General features: G+C 50.8%; 1 protein-coding gene across 1 annotated transcript in view; it reads right to left on the reverse strand.

Annotated features, from left to right (window-relative positions):
• Window positions 1–9,307, reverse strand: part of ubac2 (UBA domain containing 2) — a 266,984-nt gene extending 257,677 nt beyond the window's left edge. Inside the window, exon 1 of the mRNA XM_060825853.1 lies at window positions 9,245–9,307. Within this exon, the coding sequence (XP_060681836.1) occupies window positions 9,245–9,275 (31 nt within the window). The 5' untranslated portion in view covers window positions 9,276–9,307. The remainder of the gene's footprint in view (window positions 1–9,244) is intronic.
• Between the last annotated feature and the right edge of the window lie 14,128 nt (window positions 9,308–23,435).

Consider the following 23,435-nt stretch of genomic DNA (forward strand, 5'->3'; position numbering starts at 1 on the left):
AGAGATGGGGGTTTTGAGGGGTGGTCAGAGAGATAGGGGTTTGGGGGGGTGTCCGAGATATAGGGGGTTTGGGGATGGTCAGAGAGATGGGGGTTTGGGGGGGTGGTCAGGGAGATAGGGGGTTTGGGGGGGTTGGTCAGAGAGATGGGGGTTTGGGAGGATGGTCAGAGAGATGGGGGTTTGGGGGGTGTCAGAGATATAGAAGGTTTAGGGGGGGTCAAAGAGATGAGGGGGTGTGTTGGAGGAGAGGGAGATCAGACAGATGGGGGTTTGGGGGAGTTCAGAGAGATGGCGGTTTTGGGGAGTTCAGAGAGATGGGGGGTTTGTGTGGGTTCAGAGAGATGGGGGGTTTGTGTGGGGTTCAGAGAGATGGGGGGTTTGTGTGGGTTTAGAGATGGGAGGTTTGGGGGGGTGTCAAAGAGATGTGGTTTGGGGGGGGTCGGACTGATGAGGTTTTGGGGTGGTCAGAGAGATGGGGGTTTTGAGGGGGTGGTCAGAGAGATGGGGGTTTGGGGGTGTCAGAGATATAGGAGGTTGAGGGGGGTCAAAGAGATGGGGGGGGTGTTGGAGGAGAGGGAGATCAGACAGATGGGGGTTTGGGGGAGTTCAGAGAGATGGGGGGTTTGTGTGGGTTCAGAGAGATGGGGGGTTTGTGTGGGTTCAGAGATGGGGGGTTTAGTGTGGGTTCAGAGATGGGAGGTTTGGGGGGTGTCAAAGAGATGGGGGTTTGGGGGGGTCAGAGATATAGGAGGTTTAGGGGATCAAAGAGATGGGGGGTGTTGGGGGGGGGGGAGGGAGGTCAGACAATTGGGGGTTTGGGGGATTTCAGAGAGATGGGTGGTTTGGGGGGAGGTAAGAGAGATGCGGGGTAGGTTAGATAGATGGAGGTTTGGGTGGCTTCAGAGAGATGGTGGGTTTGGGGGTCAGAGATGGGGGGTTGGGGGGGTCAGAGAGATGGGGGTTGCGGGGGGTCAGAGGGATGGGGGTTTGTTGGGGGGGGTATGTCAGACAGATGGAGGCTTGAGGGAGCCAGAGATGGGGTGTGGGTGGGGGGGGTCAGAGAGATGGGGGTTTGGGACATGTCAGAGAGATAGGCGGTTTAGGGGGGGTCAGAGAGATGGGGGGTGTTGGGGGGAGGGAGGTAAGACAGGTGGGGGTTTGAGGTGGTCAGAAAGATGCAGGTTTGGGGGTGTCAGAGAGATGGGGGGTTTGGGGGGGTCAGAAAGATGGGGGGTTTGGGGGGTGTCAGAGTAATGGAGTTTGGGGGGGTTCAGCGAGAATGGAGGTTAAGGGGGGGGTCAGAGAGATGTGGGGTGTGTTGGGGGGGAGGCTAGTCAGACAGAGATTTGGGGGAGTTCAGAGAGATGGGGTTTAGGGGGGATAGGTCAGACAGGTGGAGGATTGGATGGGTTCAGAGAGATGGGGTGTTTGGGGGGTCAGAGATGGGGGATTTGGGGGGGTCAGAGAGATCGGGGGTTTCGGAGGGTCAGAGAGATAGGAGGTTTGGGGGGGTCAGAGAGATGGGGGGTGTTTCGGGGGGAGGGAGGTCAGACAGATGGAGGTTTGGGTGGGTTCAGAGAGATGGGGTGTTTAGGGGGGTCAGGCAGATGGGTTTTGGGGGGTCTGACAGATAGGGGTTTGGTGGGGTGAGAGAGATGGGGTGTTTGGGGGGGTCAGAGATGGGGGATTTGGGGGGGGTCAGAGAGATCGGGGGTTTCGGAGGGTCAGAGAGATTGGGGGTTTGGGGGGGGGGTCAGAGATCCCAGGGTTGGGGGGGTTCTGAGAGATGGGGGTTGGGGGGGTCAGAGAGATTGGGGTTTTGTTGGGGGGTTAGGTCAGACAGATGGGAGCTTGGGGGGTCAGAGATGCGGGTTTTGGGCGGGTCAGAGAGATAGGAGGTTTAGGGGGGTCAGAGAGATGGGGGGGTGTTTCGGGGGGAGGGAGGTCAGACAGATGGAGGTTTGGGTGGGTTCAGAGAGATGGGGTGTTTAGAGGGGGTCAGGCAGATGGGTTTTGGGGGGTCTGACAGATAGGGGTTTGGTGGGGTGAGAGAGATGGGGGCTTGCGGGGGTCAGAGATTGGGGTTGGGGGGTTAGAGGGTCAGTGAGAAGGGGGTTGGGGGGTCAGAGAAAAGGGGGTTTGGGGGGTCAGAGAGATGGGGGGTTGGGAGGGCAGAGAGATGGGAGGGTTGGGGGGTCAGATTGATGAGGGGTTGGGGGGTCAGAGTGATGGGAGGTCAGAGAGATGGGGGGTTGAGGAGGTCTGAGAGATAGGAGATTTAGGGGGGTCAGAGAGATGGGGTGTGTTGAGGGAGGGAGGTCAGACAGATGGGAGCTTGGTGGTTTCAGAGAGATGGGGGTTGGTGGGGGTCAGAGAGATGGGGGTTTGGGGGGGTCAGAGATGGGGTGTTTGTGGGGCTGTCAGAGAGATGGGGGTTGGGGGTTGTCAGAGAGATGGGTTTTTTTGTGGGGGGGTAGGTCAGAGAGATGGGGGCTTGGGGTTGTCCGAGAGATGGGGTGGGTTGAGGGGGTTCAGAGAGATGGGGGTTGGGGGGGATCAGAGAGATGGAGTTGTGAGAGAGATGGGCATTTGGGGGGTGGCAGAGAGATAGGAGTTTGGGTGGGGGTGTCAGAGAGATGGGAGTTTGGGGAGGGGGTGCCAGAGAGATGGCGGTTTTGGGGAGTTCAGAGAGATGGGGGGTTTGTGTGGGTTCAGAAATGGGAGATTTGGGAGGTGTCAAAGAGATGGGGTTGGGGGGGTCAGACTGATGAGGTTTTGGGGGGGTCAGAGAGATGGGGGGTTTGGGGGGGTCAGAGATGGGGGCTTGGGGGGGTCAGAGAGATGGGGGATGTTGGGGGGAGGGAGGTCAGACAGAATGGGGGTTTGGGGGAGTTCAGAGGGATGGGTGGTTTGAGGGGAGGTAAAAGACATGGGGGTAGGTTAGATAGATGGAGGTTTGGGTGGCTTCAAAGAGATAGGGGGTTTGGGGGGTCAGGCAGATAGGGGTTTGGTGGGATGAGAGAGATGGGGGCTTGCGGGGGTCAGAGATTGGGGGTTGGGAGGTTAGAGGAGTCAGAGAGAAGGGGGTTGGGGGGGTCAGAGAGATGGGGGGTTGGGAGGGCAGAGAGATGGGAGGTTGGGAGGTCAGAGAGATGGGAGCGTTGGGGGGTCAGATTGATGAGGGGTTGGTGGGGTCAGAGTGATGGGGGGTTGGGGAGGTCTGAGAGATAGGAGATTTAGGGGGGTCAGAGAGATGGGGTGTGTTGGGGGGGAGGGAGGTCAGACAGATGGGGGCTTGGGGGTTTCAGAGAGATGGGGGTTGGGGGGGTCAGAGAGATGGGGGTTTGGGGGGGTCAGAGAGATGGTTTTTTTTGGGGGGGGTAGGTCAGAGAGATGGGGGCTTGGGGTGGTCAGAGAGATGGGGTGGGTTGAGGGGGTTGAGAGAGATGGGGGTTGAGGGGGGTCAGAGAGACGGAATTGTGAGAGAGATGGGCATTTGGGGGGTGGCAGAAAGATAGGAGTTTGGGGGGTGGGTGTCAGAGAGAAGGGGATTTGGGGGGTGCCGGTGAAATGGGGGTTTTGGGGGTACCAGAGAAATGGGGGTTTGGGGAATGCCAGTGAAATGGGGGTTTTGGGGGGTGGTCAGAGAGATGGGGGTTGGGGGGGGTGTCAGAGAGATAGGGGGTTGGGGGGGTGTCAGAGAGATAGGGGGTTTGGGGGGTGGTCAGAGAGATGGGTTTTGGGGGGGGTGTCAGAGATATAGGAGGTTTAGGGGGGTCAAAGAGATGGGGGGTGTTGGGGGTAGGGAGGTCAGACAGATGGGGGTTTGGGGGAGTTCAGAGAGATGGCGGTTTTGGGGAGTTCAGAGAGATGGGAGGTGTCAAAGAGATGGGGTTGGGGGGGTCAGACTGATTAGGTTTTGGGGGGGTCAGAGAGATGGGGGTTTGGGGGGGTCAGAGATGGGAGCTTGGGGGGGGTCAGAGAGATGGGGGGGTGTTGGGGGGGAGAGAGGTCAGACAGATGGGGGTTTGGGGGAGTTCAGAGAGATGGGTGGTTTGGAGCGAGGTAAAAGAGATGGGGGGTAGGTTAGATAGATGGAGGTTTGGGTGGCTTCAGAGAGATGGGGGGTTTGGGGGGGTCAGAGAGATGGGGGATGGCGGGGTCAGAGAGATGGGGGATTGGGGTGGGTCAGAGAGATGGGGGATTGGGGTGGGTCAGAGAGATGGGGGTTTTGGGGGATGATGTCAGAGATGGGGGTTGGGGGTGTGTCAGAGATTGGGGTTGGGGGGGAGGTGTCAGAGAGATGGAGGTTTTGGGGTCAGAGATGGGGATTGGGAGGGTCAGAGAGATGGGGGTTGGGGGGGTCAGAGGGATGGGGATTGCGAGGGGTCAGAGATAAGGGGGTTTGGGGGGGTTGTCAGAGAGATGGGGGTTGGGGGGGGGTGCCAGAGAGAACGAGGTTTGGGGGGTGCCAGAGAGATGGGGGTTTTGGGGGGGTGTCAGAGATATAGGGGGTTTGGGGATGGTCAGAGAGATGGGGGTTGGGGGGGGGGTGGTCAGAGAGATGGGGGTTTAGGGTGTGCCAGAGAGATGGGGGTTTTGGGGGGGGGGGGGTCAGAGATGGGGGTTTGGGAGGGTGGTCAGAGAGATGGAGGTTTGGGGGTGTCAGAGATATAGGAGGTTTAGGGGGGTCAAAGAGATGGGGATGTGTGTTGGAGGAGAGGGAGATCAGACAGATGGGGGTTTGGGGGAGTTCAGAGAGATGGCGATTTTGGGGAGTTCAGAGAGATGGGGGTTTGTGTGGGTTCAGAGAGATGGGGGGTTTGTGTGGGTTCAGAGAGATGGGGGATGTGTGTGGGTTCAGAGATGGGAGGTTTGGGGGGTGTCAAAGAAATGGGATTTGGGGGGTGGTCAGACTGATGAGGTTTTGGGGGGGGTCAGAGAGATGGGGGTTTGGGGGGGTCAGAGATATAGGAGGTTTAGGGGATCAAAGAGATAGGGGGGTGTTGGGGGGGGAGGAAGGTCAGACAAATGGGGGTTTGGGGGATTTCAGAGAGATGGGTGGTTTGGGGGGAGGTAAGAGAGATGGGGAGGAGGTTAGATAGATGGAGGTTTGGGTGGCTTCAGAGAGATGGTGGGTTTGGGGGTCAGAGATGGGGGGTTGTGGGGGGTCAGAGAGATGGGGATGGGGGTCAGAGAGATGGGGGATTGTGGGGGTCAGAGAGATGGGGGATTGGGGTGGGTCAGAGAGATGGGGGTTTGGGGTGGTTCAGAGAGATGGGGGTTTGGGGTGGGTCAGAGAGATGGGGGTTTGGGGGGGTGTCAGAGATTGGGATTGGGGGAGGTGTCAGAGAGATGGAGGTTTGGGGGGTCAGAGAGATGGGGGTTGCAGGGGTTCAGAGGGATGGGGGTTGCGGGCGTTCAGGGGGATGGGGGTTGCGGGCGTTCAGGGGGATGGGGGTTTTGGGGAGTTCAGAGAGATGGGCGGTTTGTGTGGGTTCAGAGAGATGGGGGGTTTGTGTGGGTTCAGAGATGGGAGGTTTGGGGGGTGTCAAAGAGATGGGGTTTGGGGGGGTCAGACTGATGAGGTTTTGGGGGGTCAGAGAGATGGGGGTTTGGGGGGGTCAGAGAGATGGGGGGTATGTTGGGGGGAGGGAGGTCAGACAGATGGGGGTTTGGGGGAGTTCAGAGAGATGGATGGTTTGGGGGGAGGTAAGAGAGATGAGGGGTAGGTTAGATAGATGGAGGTTTGGGTGGCTTCAGAGAGATGGGGGGTTTGGGGGTCAGAGAGATGGGGGATGGGGGGGTCAGAGAGATGGGGGATTGGGGTGGGTCAGAGAGATGGGGGTTATGGGGGTCAGAGAGATGAGGGTTGGGGGGTCAAAGAAATGGGGGGTTGGGGGGTCAGAGCGATGCTGGGTTTGAGGGGGTCAGAGAGATGCGGGGCTTGGGGGGGGACGTCAGAGATGGGGGTTTGGGGCGGACGTCAGAGGTGGGAGTTTGGGGGGAGAACGTCAGAGATGGGAGTTTGGGGAGGACGTCAGAGATGGGAGTTTGGGGAGGACGTCAGAGATGGGAGTTTGGGGAGGTCAGAGAGATGAGGGATTTGTTGGGGGGCAGTAGGTCAGACAGATGGGGGCTTGGGGGGGTCAGAATGGGAGTTTGGGGGGGGTCAGAGATGGGCGTTTGGGGGTGACAGAGAGATGGGAGTTTGGGGGGTGTCAGAGAGATGAGGGTTTTGGGGGATGATGTCAGAGATGGGGGTTGGGGGTGTGTCAGAGATTGGGGTTGGGGGGGAGGTGTCAGAGAGATGGAGGTTTGGGGGGTCAGAGAGATGGGGTTGCCGGGGGGGTAGGTCAGACAGATGGGGGCTTGGGGGAGCCAGAGATGGGGGGTTGAGGGGGGGCTCAGAGAGATAGGGGTTCGGGGGGGGGGGGTCAGAGATATAGGGGCTTGGGGGGGTCAGAGAGATGGGGGTTGTTTTGTCGGGAGGGAGGTCAGACAGATGGAGGCTTGGGGGGGTTCAGAGAGATGGGGGTTTGGGGGCGTCAGAGAGATGGACGTTTGGGGGGGGTGTCAGAGAGATGGGGGTTGGGGGTGTGTCAGAGATTGGGGTTGGGGGGAGGTGTCAGAGTGATGGCGGTTTGGGGAGTCAGAGAGATGGGGGTTGTGGGGGGTCAGAGAGATGGGGGTTTGTTGGGGGGGGTAGGTCAGACAGATGGGGGCTTGGGGGAGTCAGAGATGTGGGGTTGGGGGGGGCTCAGAGAGATAGGGGTTCGGGGGGTCAGAAACATAGGGGCTTGGTGGGTCAGAGAGATAGGGGTTTGGGGGGGTCAGAGAGATGGGGGTTGGGGGGGTTCAGAGAGATGGGGGTTTGGGGAGATCAGAGAGAATGGGGTTTTTTGGGGGAGTAGGTCAGACAGATGGAGATTCGGGGGGTCAGAGATGGGGGTTTGAGGGGTTCAGAGGGGTCCGAGAGATGGAGGGTTGGGGGGGGGGTGTCCGAGAGATGGGGCTTTGGGGGGTGTCCGAGAGATGTGGTTTTGATGGGGGGAGGGGGGGGGTAGGTCAGACAGATGGGGGCTTGGGGAGGTCAGAGAGATGAGGGGTGGGGGGGGGTCAGAGAGATGGGGGTTTGGTGGGGGTCAGAGAGATGTGGGGTGTCCGAGAGATGGGGTTTTGTGGGGGGGGGGGGGCCGTAGGTCAGACAGATGGGGGCTTGGGGAGGTCAGAGAGATGAGGGGTGGGGGGGGTCAGAGAGATGGGGGTTTGGGGGGTTGTCAGAGAGAGGGGAGTTTGGGGGAATCAGAGAGAGGGGGGTTGGGGGGGTCAGAGAGATGGGGATTGGGGGGGTCAGAGAGATGGGGGGGCGGTAGGTCAGACAGATGTGGGCTTGGGGGGGGTCAGTGATGAGGGGTTGGGGGGTCAGAGAGATGGGGGTTTGGAGGGTGTCAGAGAGATGGGGGTTTGGAGGGTGTCAGAGAGATGGGGGTTTGGGCGGTGTCAGTAGAGATGGGGGTTTTGGTGTGGTCAGGGAGATGGGGGTTTGGGGGGGTGTCAAGGAGATGGGGGTTTGGGGGGTCAGATTTGTGGTTCAGGGGGGTGGTTTGAGGGGTGTCAGAGATGGTGGGTGGTCAGAGAGATGGGGGTTTGGGGGGTGTCAGAGAGATGGGGGTTTGGGGGGGTGTCAGGGAGATGGGGGTTTGGGGGGGTCAGGGAGGTGGGGTTTTGGGGGGGTTCAGGGAGATGGGGGTTTGGGGGTATCACATAGATGGAGGTTTGGGGGGGTCAGAAATTTGGGGTTTGAGGGGTGTCAGAGATGGGGGTGGTCAGAGAGAAGGGGTTTTGGGGTAGTCAGAGAGATGGGGGTTTGGGGGTGTCGGGGGGGTTTGGGGGGTCAGAGAGGCGGGGGTCAGGGGAGGTCACAGATGAGGGGTCAGGGGGTCAGAGAGATGGGGGTTTTGGAGGGGGTCAGAGAGATGGGGGTTTTGGAGGGGGTCAAAGAGATAGGGGTTTTGTTGGGAGGTCAGACAGATGAGGTTTGGGGGTAAGTCAGACAGACAGGGGTTTGGGGTGGTCAGACAGTTGGGGGTGGGGGGGTTCAGAGAGATGGGGGTTTGGGGATTCAGAGAGATGGGGGTTTGAGAGGGGGCAGAGAGATGGGGGGGATGGGGTGGTCAGAGAAATGGGGGGGAATTGGTGGGTGAGAGATGGGGTTTGGGGGGTCAGAGAGATGGGGGATTGGGGAGTCAGAGAGATGGGGCTTTGAAGGTGCGTCAGACACATGGGGGTTGGGGGGTCAGACGGATGGGCGTTGGGGGAGTTAGACAGATGGGGGTTTTGGGGGGCAGGCAGGGGGGTTTTGGGGGGCAGACAGAGGGGGATTGGGGGTCAGACAGAGGGGGATTGGGGGTCAGACAGAGGGGGTGGGGGGGTCAGAGAGATGGGCGGTTTGGGGGGTCATGGGGGTCAGAGAGATGGGGGTTTGGGGGTCAGAGAGATGGGGTTTTGGCAGAAATCAAACAGATAGGGGTTTGACAGGGGTGAGAGAGATGGGGGATTTGGGAGGGTCAAAGAGTTGGGAGCTTGGGGGAGGTCAGAGAGATGGGGATTTGAAGGTGCATCAGACACATGGGGGTTTGGGGGGGTCAGACAGATGGGCATGGGGGGTTTAGACAGATGGGGGTTTGGGGGGGCAGACAGATGCAGGTTGGAGGGGCAGACAGAGGGGGTATGGGGGTCAGAGAGATAGAGGGTTTAGGGGGGTCAGAGGGGTGGTTGGAGGGATCAGAGAGATAGGGGTTTTGGGGAAAATCAAACAGATAGGGGTTTGACAGGGGTCAGAGAGATGGGGGTTTTTAGGGGGTCAGGGAGATGGGGAGCGTCAGGGAGATGGGGGTTGGGAGGGTCAGAGAGATGGGGGGGCTTGGGGGAGGTCAGATAGGCAGGGGGTTTGGGGTGGGTGGGTTGGGGGGGGGCTGAGCTGTTGGCCTTGGCGGACGGGTTGGGTGTGGGGGCGGGGTGGTCAGTCCCAGTCCCAGTCCCAGTCCCAGACCCTCCCTTTTCCCTGGTTCATGGCGAACCCCGCCCCCGGTGAGGCCTCGGTTTTCAGGCCGCGCTTCACAATCACTAACCCGCCGAACCGTCTACCTCACGGATGAGAGATCAGCAGAAAGGTTTCCCTATTATGCTTGGTACTCCCTGAGGTACCCCCAACTCCCACTCCCGGGTCTCAGTTACTCACACAGGCCGCTCGAGCCAGTCCCGGTGAACATCGTCCCGTGGCCCCGCCCCCTCGACCCGGCCCCGCCCTGTCACCGTGCCCACGCCCTTCATCCTAACCCCGCCCGTCGTGCTAACCGCGCCCCCTCGGCCTGGCCCCGCCCTGTCACGCTCGACGCGCCTCAATCCAAACCACGCCCCCTCACAACCTTCGCTTCCCACGCCCCAATTTGCGTCAGAACTCCACCCCCTCACGTACCCTTGCTCCCCACGCCCCAATTTGCGTCAGAACTCCACCCCCTCACGTACCCTCGCTCCCCACGCCCCAATTTGCGTCAGAACCCCGCCCCCTCACCCTGGTCACAACCGACTCCTAACCCCACCCCCTTCGCCGTCAACCCAGCGCTTGTCCTCACTGCGCTTCTCCTCCTAACCACGCCCCTCACCCTAGCTCCGCCTCTTCACCTTTGCAGTGACCCGCATTCATACCCCGTTTCCATGCCCGAACTCCGCCCCCTCATTCTCATCCCGCGTTCTCACTCTAACCACGCCCTTCACGATGACATCTTGTCCTTCCAAATCGTCACGCCCCCAGCTCTGACGCGCCTCCACGCTCTAGCCCCGCCTATTCACTGTGACACGCCCAACCTCATCCATGCCCCGCCCCCTGGAAATGATCCTGGAGACTGAAACACTCAGTGGGACTAATACTTGCATTCATTCATATTTTAATTTTATTGCACAGTAACGTTAATACTGACTGGTTATTCTCACTAATAGTAATTGCAACACTCACTAATATTATTGGTAACTATGCATTGTTCATATTCGTAATTGTTACAGAGATTAATAAAAAAATCATATTTGGCTAACACTAATAGTTATATTAACAATAATCAACATTTATTTAATATTGAACAAAGGGTTTTAGTTTTAGCACAAGGTTTAGAACACTGACAAGGAGTGTTCTTGAATCTGTCATGAATCTGTGGAATTCACTATTCCAGATTGTGGTGAATACTAGGACATGAGTAAGTAAAAGGAGAAGATAGACATATTTTAATTAGTAATGACTTGCAAAGTTATCAAGAATGGACAGGAAAGTGGAGTTAAGGTCAAGACGAGATCAGCCGCAATAATATTAAATGGAGGGGCAACCTCAAGGGCCTGAATGCATTCTGCTACTTCTTATGTTTGGTAGGTCAGAAGGTGAGTGCTGCTTAAAAAAGGCATATTTTTCAAAGATTTTCACCGTACACTCAATTCACAAGAATTGTTAATATCAATAATAAATAAATTTCAATTCAGGTAAAACACACAGTTAAACTTTATGAGGGGCGAGCAGTGATTGGTTGCATGTGGATTCAGATTGTGAGAGATTTACTCTGGAGAATGCAGCAGTTAATGCTGACCGACAGTTAACTGCCAAACTCTGGCTACATTTTAAACCTGGCAGGTTGACTCTAATTGGTCAAGGCATTGCCCTACCAGAGAATGGCTATCACCAATATTCTTGAGTTGAGAGTATAAACATTTCTTTTAAGTCTGCAATGTCCGAGGCCCTTTGTATTAACATATTTAACTTTCACTGTACACAAGTGCATCACATTGCAAACTCAACTGACAATCCTAAATTAGCTTAATTCTTCAGACCCTCAGAATGATCCAGCATTAACCATCCAGTCGCAGAATCATCTAATGTTAGACATTGTATTGTGAGTTTTGTAAGTGTGAGCTGATTGGGTATTGTCAGAACTTTGCTTGTTTCATTCAGATGAAGGGTTATGTTGCTTGATGTAATCTGCCAGTCTTTGAATATATGGCCTATATACTGAGCATCACACAAGCAATAAAATTCACTATTGCCTATTTGTGTGGACCCAAGACAAAAGTCACACGAGACCAGGTTATAGTCAGGAGTATCCTAATGAAGGAGCAGCACTCTAAAAGCTTGTGATTTCAAGTAAACCTGTTGAACTGTAACATGGTGTGGTGTGATTTCTGCATTTGTGTAATAGGCAGAGTATAAATGTTATTTTCACTTTTCTTTGGTATATTTTGCAACTTCTTTTGAGAAATCAAGGTGAAATACTTTAATAAAATTTGTCTTTATTCAGCGATATTTAGTGATAATCAGTGAAGCAAAAAAAAATTGTCATCATGATGAGTAATTGTGACTGTGACCTAATGCATTGTTGTAAAACACATCAGGTTCATTAATATTATAGAATCCTCACAGTGTAAAAAGAGGCCATTCAGTCCATAATGATCCTGAAAAGAGTCTCCTATCCAGGGGTAGCCCTGTAATCCCACATTTACTAACCCACTTAGCCTGCACATCCCTGTGACACTATAGGGCAATTTAGCAAGGCCAATCCACCTAATCTGCCCATCTTTGGACTGTGGGAGGAAATTGGAGCATCTGATGGAAACCCACACAGACACAGGGAGAATGTGTAAATTCCACACAAACAGCCATCAAGGCTAGAAATGAACCCAGGTCCCTGACGCTGTGAGGCAGCAACGCTCATCACAAAGCCACCATGCCACCATACACCTGTTAGATAAAGGTTTGCTGCTCTTACCTGATGTAGGCTTTTCATTTTTCCAGGATCACAGAATTGTGGTTTTACTTCCCTCTAAAATGTCATTGAAAGCCATTCAGTTAAGCGTAATTTGGGATGGGCAGATGATACTCACATCCCAAAAATTACATTTTTATATTGCACCTGTTATTTGTTTTGCTTCACAGGTTTATGTTCTAAGTTGCTCAAAATTCTAAAACATGCAATTTATACAATTAGCAAGCCTGTTGGTCCAAATAGCCTCTTGTTTCACATCTTTTACAATTTGTCTGTGAACTCCTCATGTTATTGCATGCTTCCTTTTTGCAATTAGTCCCACAATCCACTAGATGGCAATATTTATTTACATTGTAAACTACTTCCATCCTCAAATCATTGACAAAATTCAACAATTCTGTTTCCGAACTTTTTACTGAAAAAGAAATTAGACCAAAAAGGTAAATACATTCATGATATTTAAAGCTACATATCTAGCTCTAGTAACTTGATGCAGCTATCTGAAAAGTAAAAAGTGAGGTCTGCAGATGCTGAAGATCAGAGCTGAAAATGTGTTGCTGGTTAAAGTACAGCAGGTCAGGCAGCATCCAAGGAACAGGAACTTCGACGTTTCGGGCCAGAGCCCTTCATCAGGAATGAGGAGAGTGTGCCAGGCAGGCTAAGATAAAAGGTAGGGAGGAGGGACTTGGGGGAAGGGCGATGGAGATGTGATAGGTGGAAGGAAGTCAAGGTGAGGGTGATAGGCCGGAGTGGGGATGGGGGCGGAGAGGTCAGGAAGAAGATTGCAGGTTAGGAGGGCGGTGCTGAGTTCGAGGGAATCGACTGAGACAAGGTGGGGGGAGGGGAAATGAGGAAACTGGAGAAATCTGAGTTCATCCCTTGTGGTTGGAGGGTTCCCAGGCGGAAGATGAGGCGCTCTTCTTCCAACCGTCGTGTTGTTATGTTCTGGCGATGGAGGAGTCCAAGGACCTGCATGTCCTCGATGGAGTGGGAGGGAGAGTTAAAGTGTTGAGCCACAGGGTGGTTGGGTTGGTTGGTCCGGGCGTCCCAGAGGTGTTCCCTGAAGCGTTCCGCAAGTAGGCGACCCATCTCCCCAATATAGAGGAGGCCACATCGGGTGCAGCGGATGCAATAGATGATGTGTGTGGAGGTGCAGGTGAATTTGTGGCGGATATGGAAGGATCCCTTGGGGCCTTGGAGAGAAGTAAGGGAGGAGGTGTGGGCGCAAGGTTTGCATTTCCTGCGGTTGCAGGGGAAGGTGCCGGGAGTGGAGGTTGGGTTGGTGGGGGGTGTGGACCTGACGAGGGAGTCACGGAGGGAGTGGTCTTTTCGGAACGCTGATGGGGAGGGGAGGGAAATATATCCCTGGTGATGGGGTCCGTTTGGAGGTGGCGGAAATGACGGCAGATGATACGCTGTATATGGAGGTTGGTGGGGTGGTAGGTGAGAACCAGTGGGGTTCTGTCTTGGTGGCGGTTGGAGGGGTGGGGCTCAAGGGCGGAGGAGCGGGAAGTGGAGGAGATGCGGTGGAGGGCATCGTCGAGCACGTCTGGGGGGAATCTGCGGTCCTTGAAGAAGGAGGCCATCTGAGCTGTACAGTATTGGAACTGGTCCTCCTGGGAGCAGATGCGGCAGAGACGAAGGAATTGGGAATATGGGATGGAGTTTTTACAGGGGGCAGGGTGGGAGGAGGTATAGTCCAGGTAGCTGTGGGAGTCAGTCGGTTTATAGTAGATGTCTGTGTTGATTCGGTCGCCCGAGATAGAAATGGAAAGGTCTAGGAAGGGGAGGGAGGAGTCTGAGACAGTCCAGGTGAATTTGAGGTCGGGATGGAAGGTGTTGGTAAAGTTGATGAACTGTTCAACCTCCTCGTGGGAGCACGAGGCAGCACCGATACAGTCATCGATGTAGCGGAGGAAAAGGTGGGGGGGTGGTGCCCAGTGTAGTTGCGGAAGATGGACTGTTCCACATATCCTACGAAGAGACAGGCATAGCTGGGGCCCATGCGGGTTCCCATGGCAACTCCTTTAGTTTGGAGGAAGTGGGAGGATTGGAAAGAGAAGTTGTTCAGGGTGAGGACCAGTTCAGTCAGTCGAAGGAGGGTGTCAGTGGAAGGGTACTGGTTGGTGCGGCGGGAAAGGAAGAAGCGGAGGGCTTTGAGTCCTTTGTGATGGGGGATGGAGGTGTACAGGGACTGGATGTCCATCGTGAAGATAAGGCGTTGGGGACCGGGGAAGCGAAAATCCTGGAGGAGGTGGAGGGCGTGGGTGGTGTCCCGAACGTAGGTGGGGAGTTCTTGGACTAAAGGGGACAGAACCATGTCGAGGTACGCGGAGATGAGTTCGGTGGGGCAGGAGCAGGCTGAGACAATGGGTCGGCCGGGGCAGTCAGGTTTGTGGATTTTGGGCAGGAGATAGAAATGGGCGGTGCGGGGTTGTGGGACTATGAGGTTGGAGGCGGTGGATGGGAGATCCCCTGAGGTGATGAGGTTATGGATGGTCTGGGAGATGATGGTTTGGTGGTGGGAGGTGGGGTCATGGTCAAGGGGGCAATAAGAGGAGGCGTCCGCGAGCTGGCATTTGGCCTCAGTGGTATAAAGATCGGTGCGCCAAACTACTACCGCGCCTCCCTTGTCTGCTGGTTTGATGGTAGGGTTGGGGTTGGAGCGGAGGGAGTGGAGGGCTACACGTTCTGAGAGTGAGAGGTTGGAGTGGGTGAGAGGGATGGACAGGTTGAGTCGGTTAATGTCGCGGCGGCAGTTGGCTATAAATAGATCGAGGGCGGGTAAGAGGCCAGCACGGGGTGTCCAGGGGCGGGTAAGAGGCCAGAACCCACTGGTTCTCACCTACCACCCCACCAACCTCCATATACAGCGTATCATCCGCCGTCATTTCCGCCACCTCCAAACGGACCCCACCACCAGGGATATATTTCCCTCCCCTCCCCTATCAGCGTTCCGCAAAGACCACTCCCTCCGTGACTCCCTCCTCAAGTCCACACCTCCCACCAACCCAACCTCCACTCCTGGCACCTTCCCTGCAACCGCAGGAAATGCAAACCTTGCGCCCACACCACCTCCCTTACTTCTCTCCAAGGCCTCAAGGGATCCTTCCATATCCACCATAAATTCACCTGCACCTCCACACACATCATCTATTGCATCCGCTGCACCCGATGTGGCCTCCTCTCTATTGGGGAGACGGGTCGCCTACTTGCGGAACGCTTCAGGGAACACCTCTGGGATGCCCGGACCAACCAACCCAACCACCCCGTGGCTCAACACTTTAACTCTCCCTCCCACGCCACCGAGGACATGCAGGTGCTTGGACTCCTCCATCGCCAGAACATAACAACACGACGGTTGGAGGAAGAGCGCCTCATCTTCCGCCTGGGAACCCTCCAACCACAAGGGATGAACTCAGATTTCTCCAGTTTCCTCATTTCCCCTCCCCCCACCTTGTCTCAGTCGATTCCCTCGAACTCAGCACCGCCCTCCTAACCTGCAATCCTCTTCCTGACCTCTCCGCCCCCACCCCACTCCGGCCTATCACCCTCACCTTGACCTCCTTCCACCTATCACATCTCCATCGCCCCTCCCCCAAGTCCCTCCTCCCTACCTTTTATCTTAGCCTGCCTGGCACACTCTCCTCATTCCTGATGAAGGGCTCTGGCCCGAAACGTCGAATTTCCTGTTCCTTGGATGCTGCCTGACCTGCTGTGCTTTAACCAGCAACACATTTTCAGCAGCTATCTGAAGAGCTGGTTCAGAGTGGTTCCAGAGTCCAGGAACTTCAGCTGAATTGAGAGACTAGAGAAGCTGCGATGGTTCTCCTTAGAGCCGAAAGGTTGAGTGAGATTTTAACTGAGGTGTTCAAATTTAAGTGACTTGGTGGAATAAGCAAGGGTACGCTGTTTCCATTGGAAGGAGGGTTGTTGCTAAGAGGAAAATGGATCTAAGATCATTGGTGAAAGAAACCGAGATGCTGTAAGAGAAGGTTATGCAACCTCAGACATAATTATCTTATTCACCTTCATTAGAATTTGACTCAATAGCAAATCCTGAAACTGAACTCGTCTTTTGCATTGTTTCTTTTTATTGAATTTATTTGGAAGAAATTCTGTCTTATCTTATCAATTGTAATCAGACCCATTACGGATCTTTACATCACTCTGAGCATGATTAAGCAGAATATATGCGGACAGAAATTATCAAATCATCTCAATTGCTAAATATGTTGTTAAGACTGAGATTGGAGCAGCACACTGTCACTTGAGTCCCACTGAATTTCTCATCGCCAAGAAAAGAAATTAAAAACCTTATCCACATTAGGTTTTAAACAAAAAAATTCAACCAGGTTTCTTAATAAGCACAATCAAAACAAGAGTTATTTGATTGCAACAATTGGTTAACATGCTCATTCAGTAATATAGAAATATAAATATGTTTTCTTATAAATATCTCCAAAACGTATGCACTCAAACACACACTCTTCAGGAAAATAGGGGGAAAAAGCAGCACATCAATGCCGGAAGAGACTGGCTTTCTGGTTACAAAAAGCATTTTGGCCAATTGATTATTCTTGAAGACAAAAGGATAAAGCATACGACGTTCCAAAATCTATTGTCCTGCTATTTTTGCACATGATCACGTAACCTCTGCAGCCTTGTAAATACAATTTGCTCAGGAATTATCATCTTGAGATGTTTTATCAATTACTCTTTCAAAAGAGTCAAGACGTTGGTGCTGGAAAAGCACAGCAGGTCAGGCAGCATCCAAAGAGCAGGAGAATCAACATTTCAGACATAAGCCCATCATCAGGAAAGGGCTTATGCCCGTAACGTCGATTCTCCTGCTCCTCGGGTGCTGCCTGATGGGCCGTGCTTTTCCAGCACCTCACTCTCAACTCTAATCTCCAACATCTGCAGTCTTCACTTTTGCCTACTCTTTCAAAAGAGCAAATAAGTTTCACTGCGAAGTGATGTAGAGGATTTTCTTTACAGAAATGTTATAGATCAGATAGGCAGCTTGTTTGTGGCATGCTTTCCACTGTATGACCCAGCGAAAACAAACATTTCTTTAAGGCAATCATGATTCAAAACAATTCCAGCAGGATTTATAGCAAGGCAAGAAGTTATAACTACTCCCATTATTTCCAGGAAACCTTGTTAAAACTGATCTCCAACGGCCACAGTAACTTCCAATGACCTCTTTTAAAGAAAGACTACAGAAATGTCCATATGTTCCCCCACTCAACCATTACAATCTTACGAATATCTGCAAGTTAATTCCAAAATTGGGAGAGCTGTCTCACAGGCTAGTCAAACAGGTGGTCAGTCTAATGTTGTTGTCAACAATTACAGTATTGGCAAGAGAGACCACCACACAGTCTTTGGGGAGGCAAAGTCCCACCTTCACATTGAGGATACCTTACAGTGTAACAAAATCATACTCATGGAATCGTACCTTTCAGACAATGTCCCAGACAAATGAACAGTATCCCTGAGTATGGCCCGGCAGAGGTGGGAGCACAGTAGTATTCACTCAGGAGGGAATTGCATTGGCAGTACTCAATATTGACATAGGACCTCATGAAGTCTCAGGCATCAGGTTAAACATAGGCAAGGAAACCTCCAGCAGATTACTACATACAATGCGCCCTCAGCTGGTGACTGTGCTTCTCCATGTTGAAAAACACTTGGAGTAAGAACTGAGGTTGGCAAGGGGTGCAGAATGAACTCTGGGTGGGCGATTTCAATGAACACTGAGGACATCTTGGTTGCAGCTCTACAGATTGAGCTGGTTGTGTCCTAAAGGGCATTGCTGTGAGACTGCATAGAAGGTAAGGGAACCAACAGAGGGAAAAACATACTTGACCTCATCCTTACCAACCTGCTGGCTGCAGATGCATCTGTCCATGAAGTTGACCACAGCACAGTTCCTGTGGAGATGAAGTCCTGCTGTCACATTGAGAATAGGGTGACATGGTGGTTCAGTGGTTAGCACTGCTGTTTCACAGTGCCAGGATACCTGGGTTCAATTCCACGTTCAGGCACCTGTCTGTGTGGAGTTTGCCCATTCTCCCCATGTCCATGTGGGTTTCTTCAGGTGCTCCTTCCACAATCCAACATATGCAGCTTAGGTGGATTGGGTTTGGGAAATGCAGGGTTATAGAGACAGGAAAGTTGGGGGAGGCGGCTTGGGTCTGGATGGGATGCTCTTCGGATGGAGCAATGTGGACTCGATGAACCAGGTGCTTCCACACTGTAGGGAATCAATAAATACTCTCCATCGTGTTGTATCATATTCTCGCTGTACTAAATTGGACAATTTTTGAACTTTAATCTAACAATTCAAGACTGGGCGTCTATGAGATGCTGTGGGCCATCAATGGTAGCACAATTGCACTCCAATACGACCTGCAACCTTGGCATATCCCTTACTCAATCATTACCATCAAGCCAGGTATCAACTCTGATCCAATGGAAAACGTAGGAGGGTGTGCCAGAAGCAGCACTAGGCATACCTGAAAATGAGGTCTGAACCTAGTGAAGCTACCAAACCAGACTACTTGTATACCAAAGAGTGTAAGCAGCTAGTGATAGACAGAACTAAGTGACCCTGCAACCAATGGATCTGATCTAAGCTCTGCAGACCTGCCACATCCAGTCATGGATAGTAGTGGACAATTAAACAAATGAAGGAGGAGGGTCCACAAATATCCCCATCCTCCAAGATGACAGAACCCAGCACATCAAGGGAAAAGATAAGGCTGAAGCATTCACAACAACCTTCAGCTAGAATTACTGAATGGATGATTCACCTTGGCATCTTCCTGAGGTCCCCAGCATCACAGACATGAGTCTTCAGTCAATTCAGCTTGATTGACTGAATAGTAACGTTAGCTTGCTTGGTCTCCATGGATGCTGCCTGATCTGTTGTGATCTCCAGCATTTTTCATTTTCAGTCAAGACTTGGATATTGTCCAAGTTTAACCTGAAACATGACAAGTATCATTTGCACCACACAAATGTCAGTGACCATCTCCAACAGGGAAGAATCTAACCATAATGCCTTAACATTTCATGGCACTACCATCACTGAATCCTCCACAATCAACAGCTTGGAGGTTAATCCTGACCAGAAACTGAAACACATATAAATATAAATTCAAAAGCAAATCAAAGGCTAGGAATTCTGTAAGTAGTAACTCACCTCCTGACTCCCCAAGGCCTATTCTTCATTTCCACAGCACAAATCAGGAGCGGGATGGAATATTCCTCACTTGCCTGGATGAGTAGAGCTCAAAGAATACTAAAGAAGCTTAACACTATCCAGGACAAAGCAACCTGTTTGATTTGCAGCAAATCTACAAACATCCACTTCCTTCACCATCGATGCTCAGTAGCAGTGGTGTGTACTATCTGCAAGATGTCCTGCAGAAATTAACCTCAGCTCCTTAAAATAACACATTCCAAACTCATGATCTCTTCTATCTAGAAGGGCAAGGGCAATAGATACTTGGGAACATCACCACCTGCGAGTTGTGGTAATTTTCCAAAAGGTACTGGACACTGGGGCAGTCCCAGCAAATTGGAAAACACCAATTGTGATGCCACTGTTTAAAAAGGGAGGTAGACAAAAGATGGGGAATTATAGAGCAGTTAGCTTAACTTTTGTATTAGAAAATGCTTGAGTCTATTATCAAGCAAGAAATAGCAAGGCATCTCGATAGACATTGTCCCGTTGAGCAGACACAGCATGAGTTCATAAAGGGCAGGTCAGGCTTAACTAATCTTTTGGAAATTTATGAAGACATTACGAATACAGTGGATAATGGGGATCCAGTAGATGTGGTGTATCTAGATTTCCAAAAGGCATTCAACAAGGTGTTGCACAAGAGGCCGCTGCATAAGATAAAGATGCAAGGCATGACGGGCGATGTATTAGCATGGGTAGAGGATTCGCTAACCAACAGGAAGCAATGAGTGCTATTCTGATCGGCAATCAGTGACTAGTGGTGTGCCTCAGGGATCAGTGTTAGAACCACACTTACTCACAATTTACATTGCTGATTTGGAGTTGGGGATCACGTGTAGTGTGTCAAAGTTTGTGGATGATACTAAGATGAGTAGCAGAGCCAAGTATACAAAGGACTGTGAAACTTTGTGAAGGGACATGGGTATTTTAAGTAATGATCTGGCAGATGGAGTGCAATGTTAATAAATGTAAAATCATCCATTTCAATAGGAATAACCATAAAGAGGACTATTACTTGAATGATAAGAAATTGCAGCATTCTGCTGTGCAGTGGGACCTGGCTGTCCTTGTACATGAACCACAGAAGGTTGGTCTGCCTGTGCAACAGTTAACTACAAAGTCAAATGGAATTTTTTTCCTTCATTGCTAAAGGGATTGAGTTTAAAAGCAGGGAGGTTATGTTGCAGCTGTACAGGGTGCAGCTGAGGCCACACCTGGAGTACTGTGTGCAGTTTTGGTCTCCTTACTTGAGAAAGGATGCACTAGCACTAGAGGAGTGCAGAGGAGGTTCACTAGATTGATTCCGGAATTGAGGGGGGATGCCTAATGCAAACAGACTGAGTAGACTGGGATTATATTCATTGGAATTTAGAAGAATGAGAGGGGATCTTATAGAAACATATGAAATTATGAAGGGAATAGGTAAGATGGACGTAGAGAGGATGTTTCCACTGGCAGGTGAAACTAGGACAAGAGAGCATTGAGAAGGAACTTCTTCACCCTGAGGGATGTGAATTTGTGTAATTCCATGCCCAGTGAAGCGGTTGAGTCTTCCTCAGTAAATGCTTTTAAAGTTAAGATAGATAATATTTTGAAGAGTAAAGAAATTAAGGGTTATGGTGAGAGGTGGATACATGGAGCTGAGGCCACCTAAAGATCAGCCATGATCTTATTGAATGGTGGAGCAGGCTCGAAGGGTCATATGGCCTACTCCTGCTCCTGGTTCTTATGTTCTTATGTAAGTGATTCACCATCTTGACTTGGGAATATATTGCCATTCCTTCACTGTCACTGGGTCAAAATCCTTGAATGCCCTCCCTAATGGCATTGTGAGTCAACTTACAGAATGTGGACTGCCGCAGTTCAAGAAGGCAGCTCGCTATCACCTTCTCAGGGGCAATTAGGGATGGACAACAGTGGGCCAGCCAGCAATGGCCACATCCCCTGAAAAAGATTTGTTTTTCCACAATCTTTCAAAACTGAAGTCCTGCAAGCAATATTAAATAAAAAACATTTTTCTAACAGTGTACAGTTTATCATATTGTTAAACATATTGCATATTCACATTATGTTCAAGTTAGTTATGAGTAACTTCTTTGTTTAAATGAGTATAAAAAATGTTGCTAACAGTTGACAATCAATGTATAACCAACTATATTTTACACATGTTTTGTTGTGAGTTAATTCTTTGAATATATTGCAAAGAATAAAGAATCAGTGTCAAGGCAATGATGCATGTTGAGATCAAGTTCTGTAAATTAGTCTCAAGACCACATTGAAGTCTGCAACAATGATGGCCAAAAATAACTAAAATAAACCTCCAAGAAAATACTCGGCTCTTTAATTGTATTTTCCTATTGTACTATAAATGTTCAAGGAAGTCTAAAAGGTGATCCTTGACAATAATAATCTTCTGATGGTCCGGTTTCTGGCAGTAGTGTAAAGAAGAAACTAAAACAGTGACTGCTTTACTTTAACAGACTTTGTCTTTTTTTTAATTCATACATTCATTGGATACGTGAGCATCACTGGCTGGGCTAGCACTTATTGCCTTTTCCTAGTTACCCTTGAGAAAGTGGTGGGGAGCTCCCCTCTTCAACTGCTGTAGTCCATTTGGTTTAGGTTCACTCACAATGTAATGGAACAGATGACAGAACAAGCTATCCTAGATCTGGGCCCGTGTAATGAGACAGGAATAATGAATGACCGCACAGTTAGGGATCCTCTTGAAATGAGCGATCACAGTATGGTTAAATTTAGAATACAGATGGAGAGTGTGAAGGTAAAATGCAAAACCAGAGTCTTGTGCTTAAACAAGGGAGACTACAATCGAATGAGGGAGGGCTTGGCTAAAGTAAACTGAAAACAAAGATTTTATGATGGGATAATTGATGAGCAGTGGAGGACTTTCAAAGCAATTTTTCAAAGTGCTCAGTAAAAGTATATTCCAGTGAAAGAGAAGTATTGTAAGAAAAGGGGTGATCTGCCATGGGTGTCTAAGGAAATAAGGGAGGCTATCAAATTGAAAGAGAAGGCATACAAAGTGACCAAAAACAGCAGGAAACTAGAAGATTGGGAAAACTTTAAAGATCAACAGAAATCTACAAAAAGAGCTATAATGAAAAGTAAAATAGAACGTGAGAAAAATTAGCACAGATTAAAAAGACAGATAGCAAAAGTTTCTGTAAACATATAAAATGAAAAAGAGTGGCTAAAGTAAATGTTGGTCCGTTAGAGGATGAGAAGGGGCATTTAGTTACGGGATATGATGAAATGGCTGAGGCATTGAATAGGTAATTTGTGTTAGTCTTCACAGTGGAGGACACCAATAACATGCCAGTAATTGACAAAGAGACAAAGGTAGGTGTGGACCTGGAAACAATCATTATTAAGGAAGAGTTAGTGTTGGGCAAGCTAATGGAGCTAAGGTTAGATAAGTCTCCTGGTCCTGATGGAATGCATCCCAGGGTACTAAAAGAGATGGCAAGAGAAATAACAGGTGCACTGGTGGTACTTTTTCCAAAATTTGCTCAACTCTGGAGCAGTTCCAGCAGATTGGAAAACAGCAAATAAAACACCACTGTTTAAAAAGTGAGGTAGACCAAAGATGGGGAATTATAGACCAATTAGCTTAATCTCTGTAGTGGGGAGAATGCTTGAGTCTATTATCAAGGAAGAAATAGCAAGGCATTTGGATAGAAATTTTCCCGTCAAACAGAACGCAGCATGGGTTCATGAAGGGAGGTGACGCTTGACAAATCTTTTGGAATTCTATGAAGACATTATGAGCAAGGTGGACAATGGGGACTCAGTTGATGTGGTGTACCTAGATTTCCAAAAGGCCTTCGACAAGGTGCCGCATAAGAGGCTGCTCCATTAGATTAAGATGCATAGCATTAGGGCTAAAGTATTAGCATAGAGGGAGGATTGGTTGACTAACAGGAGGCAATGAGTGGGAATAAATGAATGCTATTCTGATTAGCAATCAGTAACTAGTGGTATGCCTCAGGGGTCACTGTTGGTACTGCAATTATTCACAATTTATATTGATGATTTAGAGTTGGAGACCATGTGTAGTGTGTCAAAATTTGCAGATGTCACTAAGATGAGTGGGAGAGCATAGAGTGCAGAGGACTGTGAAACTTTGCAGAGGAGCACAGATACTTTAAGTGAGTGGGCAAAAGTCTGGCAGATGGAATACAACGTTAATAAATGTGAAGTCATACATTTTGATAGGAGTCACAGTAAAAAAGATTGCTGCTTGAATGGTGAAACATTGCAACATGCTGCTGTGCAGAGGGACCTGGGTGTCCTTGCGCATGAATCACAGAAGGTTGGTCTGCAGGTACAGCAAGTAATTAGGACGGCAAATG

The sequence above is a fragment of the Hemiscyllium ocellatum genome, chromosome 6 (assembly GCF_020745735.1).
Source record: "Hemiscyllium ocellatum isolate sHemOce1 chromosome 6, sHemOce1.pat.X.cur, whole genome shotgun sequence".
In the NCBI taxonomy this organism is placed as follows: Eukaryota; Metazoa; Chordata; class Chondrichthyes; order Orectolobiformes; family Hemiscylliidae; genus Hemiscyllium; species Hemiscyllium ocellatum.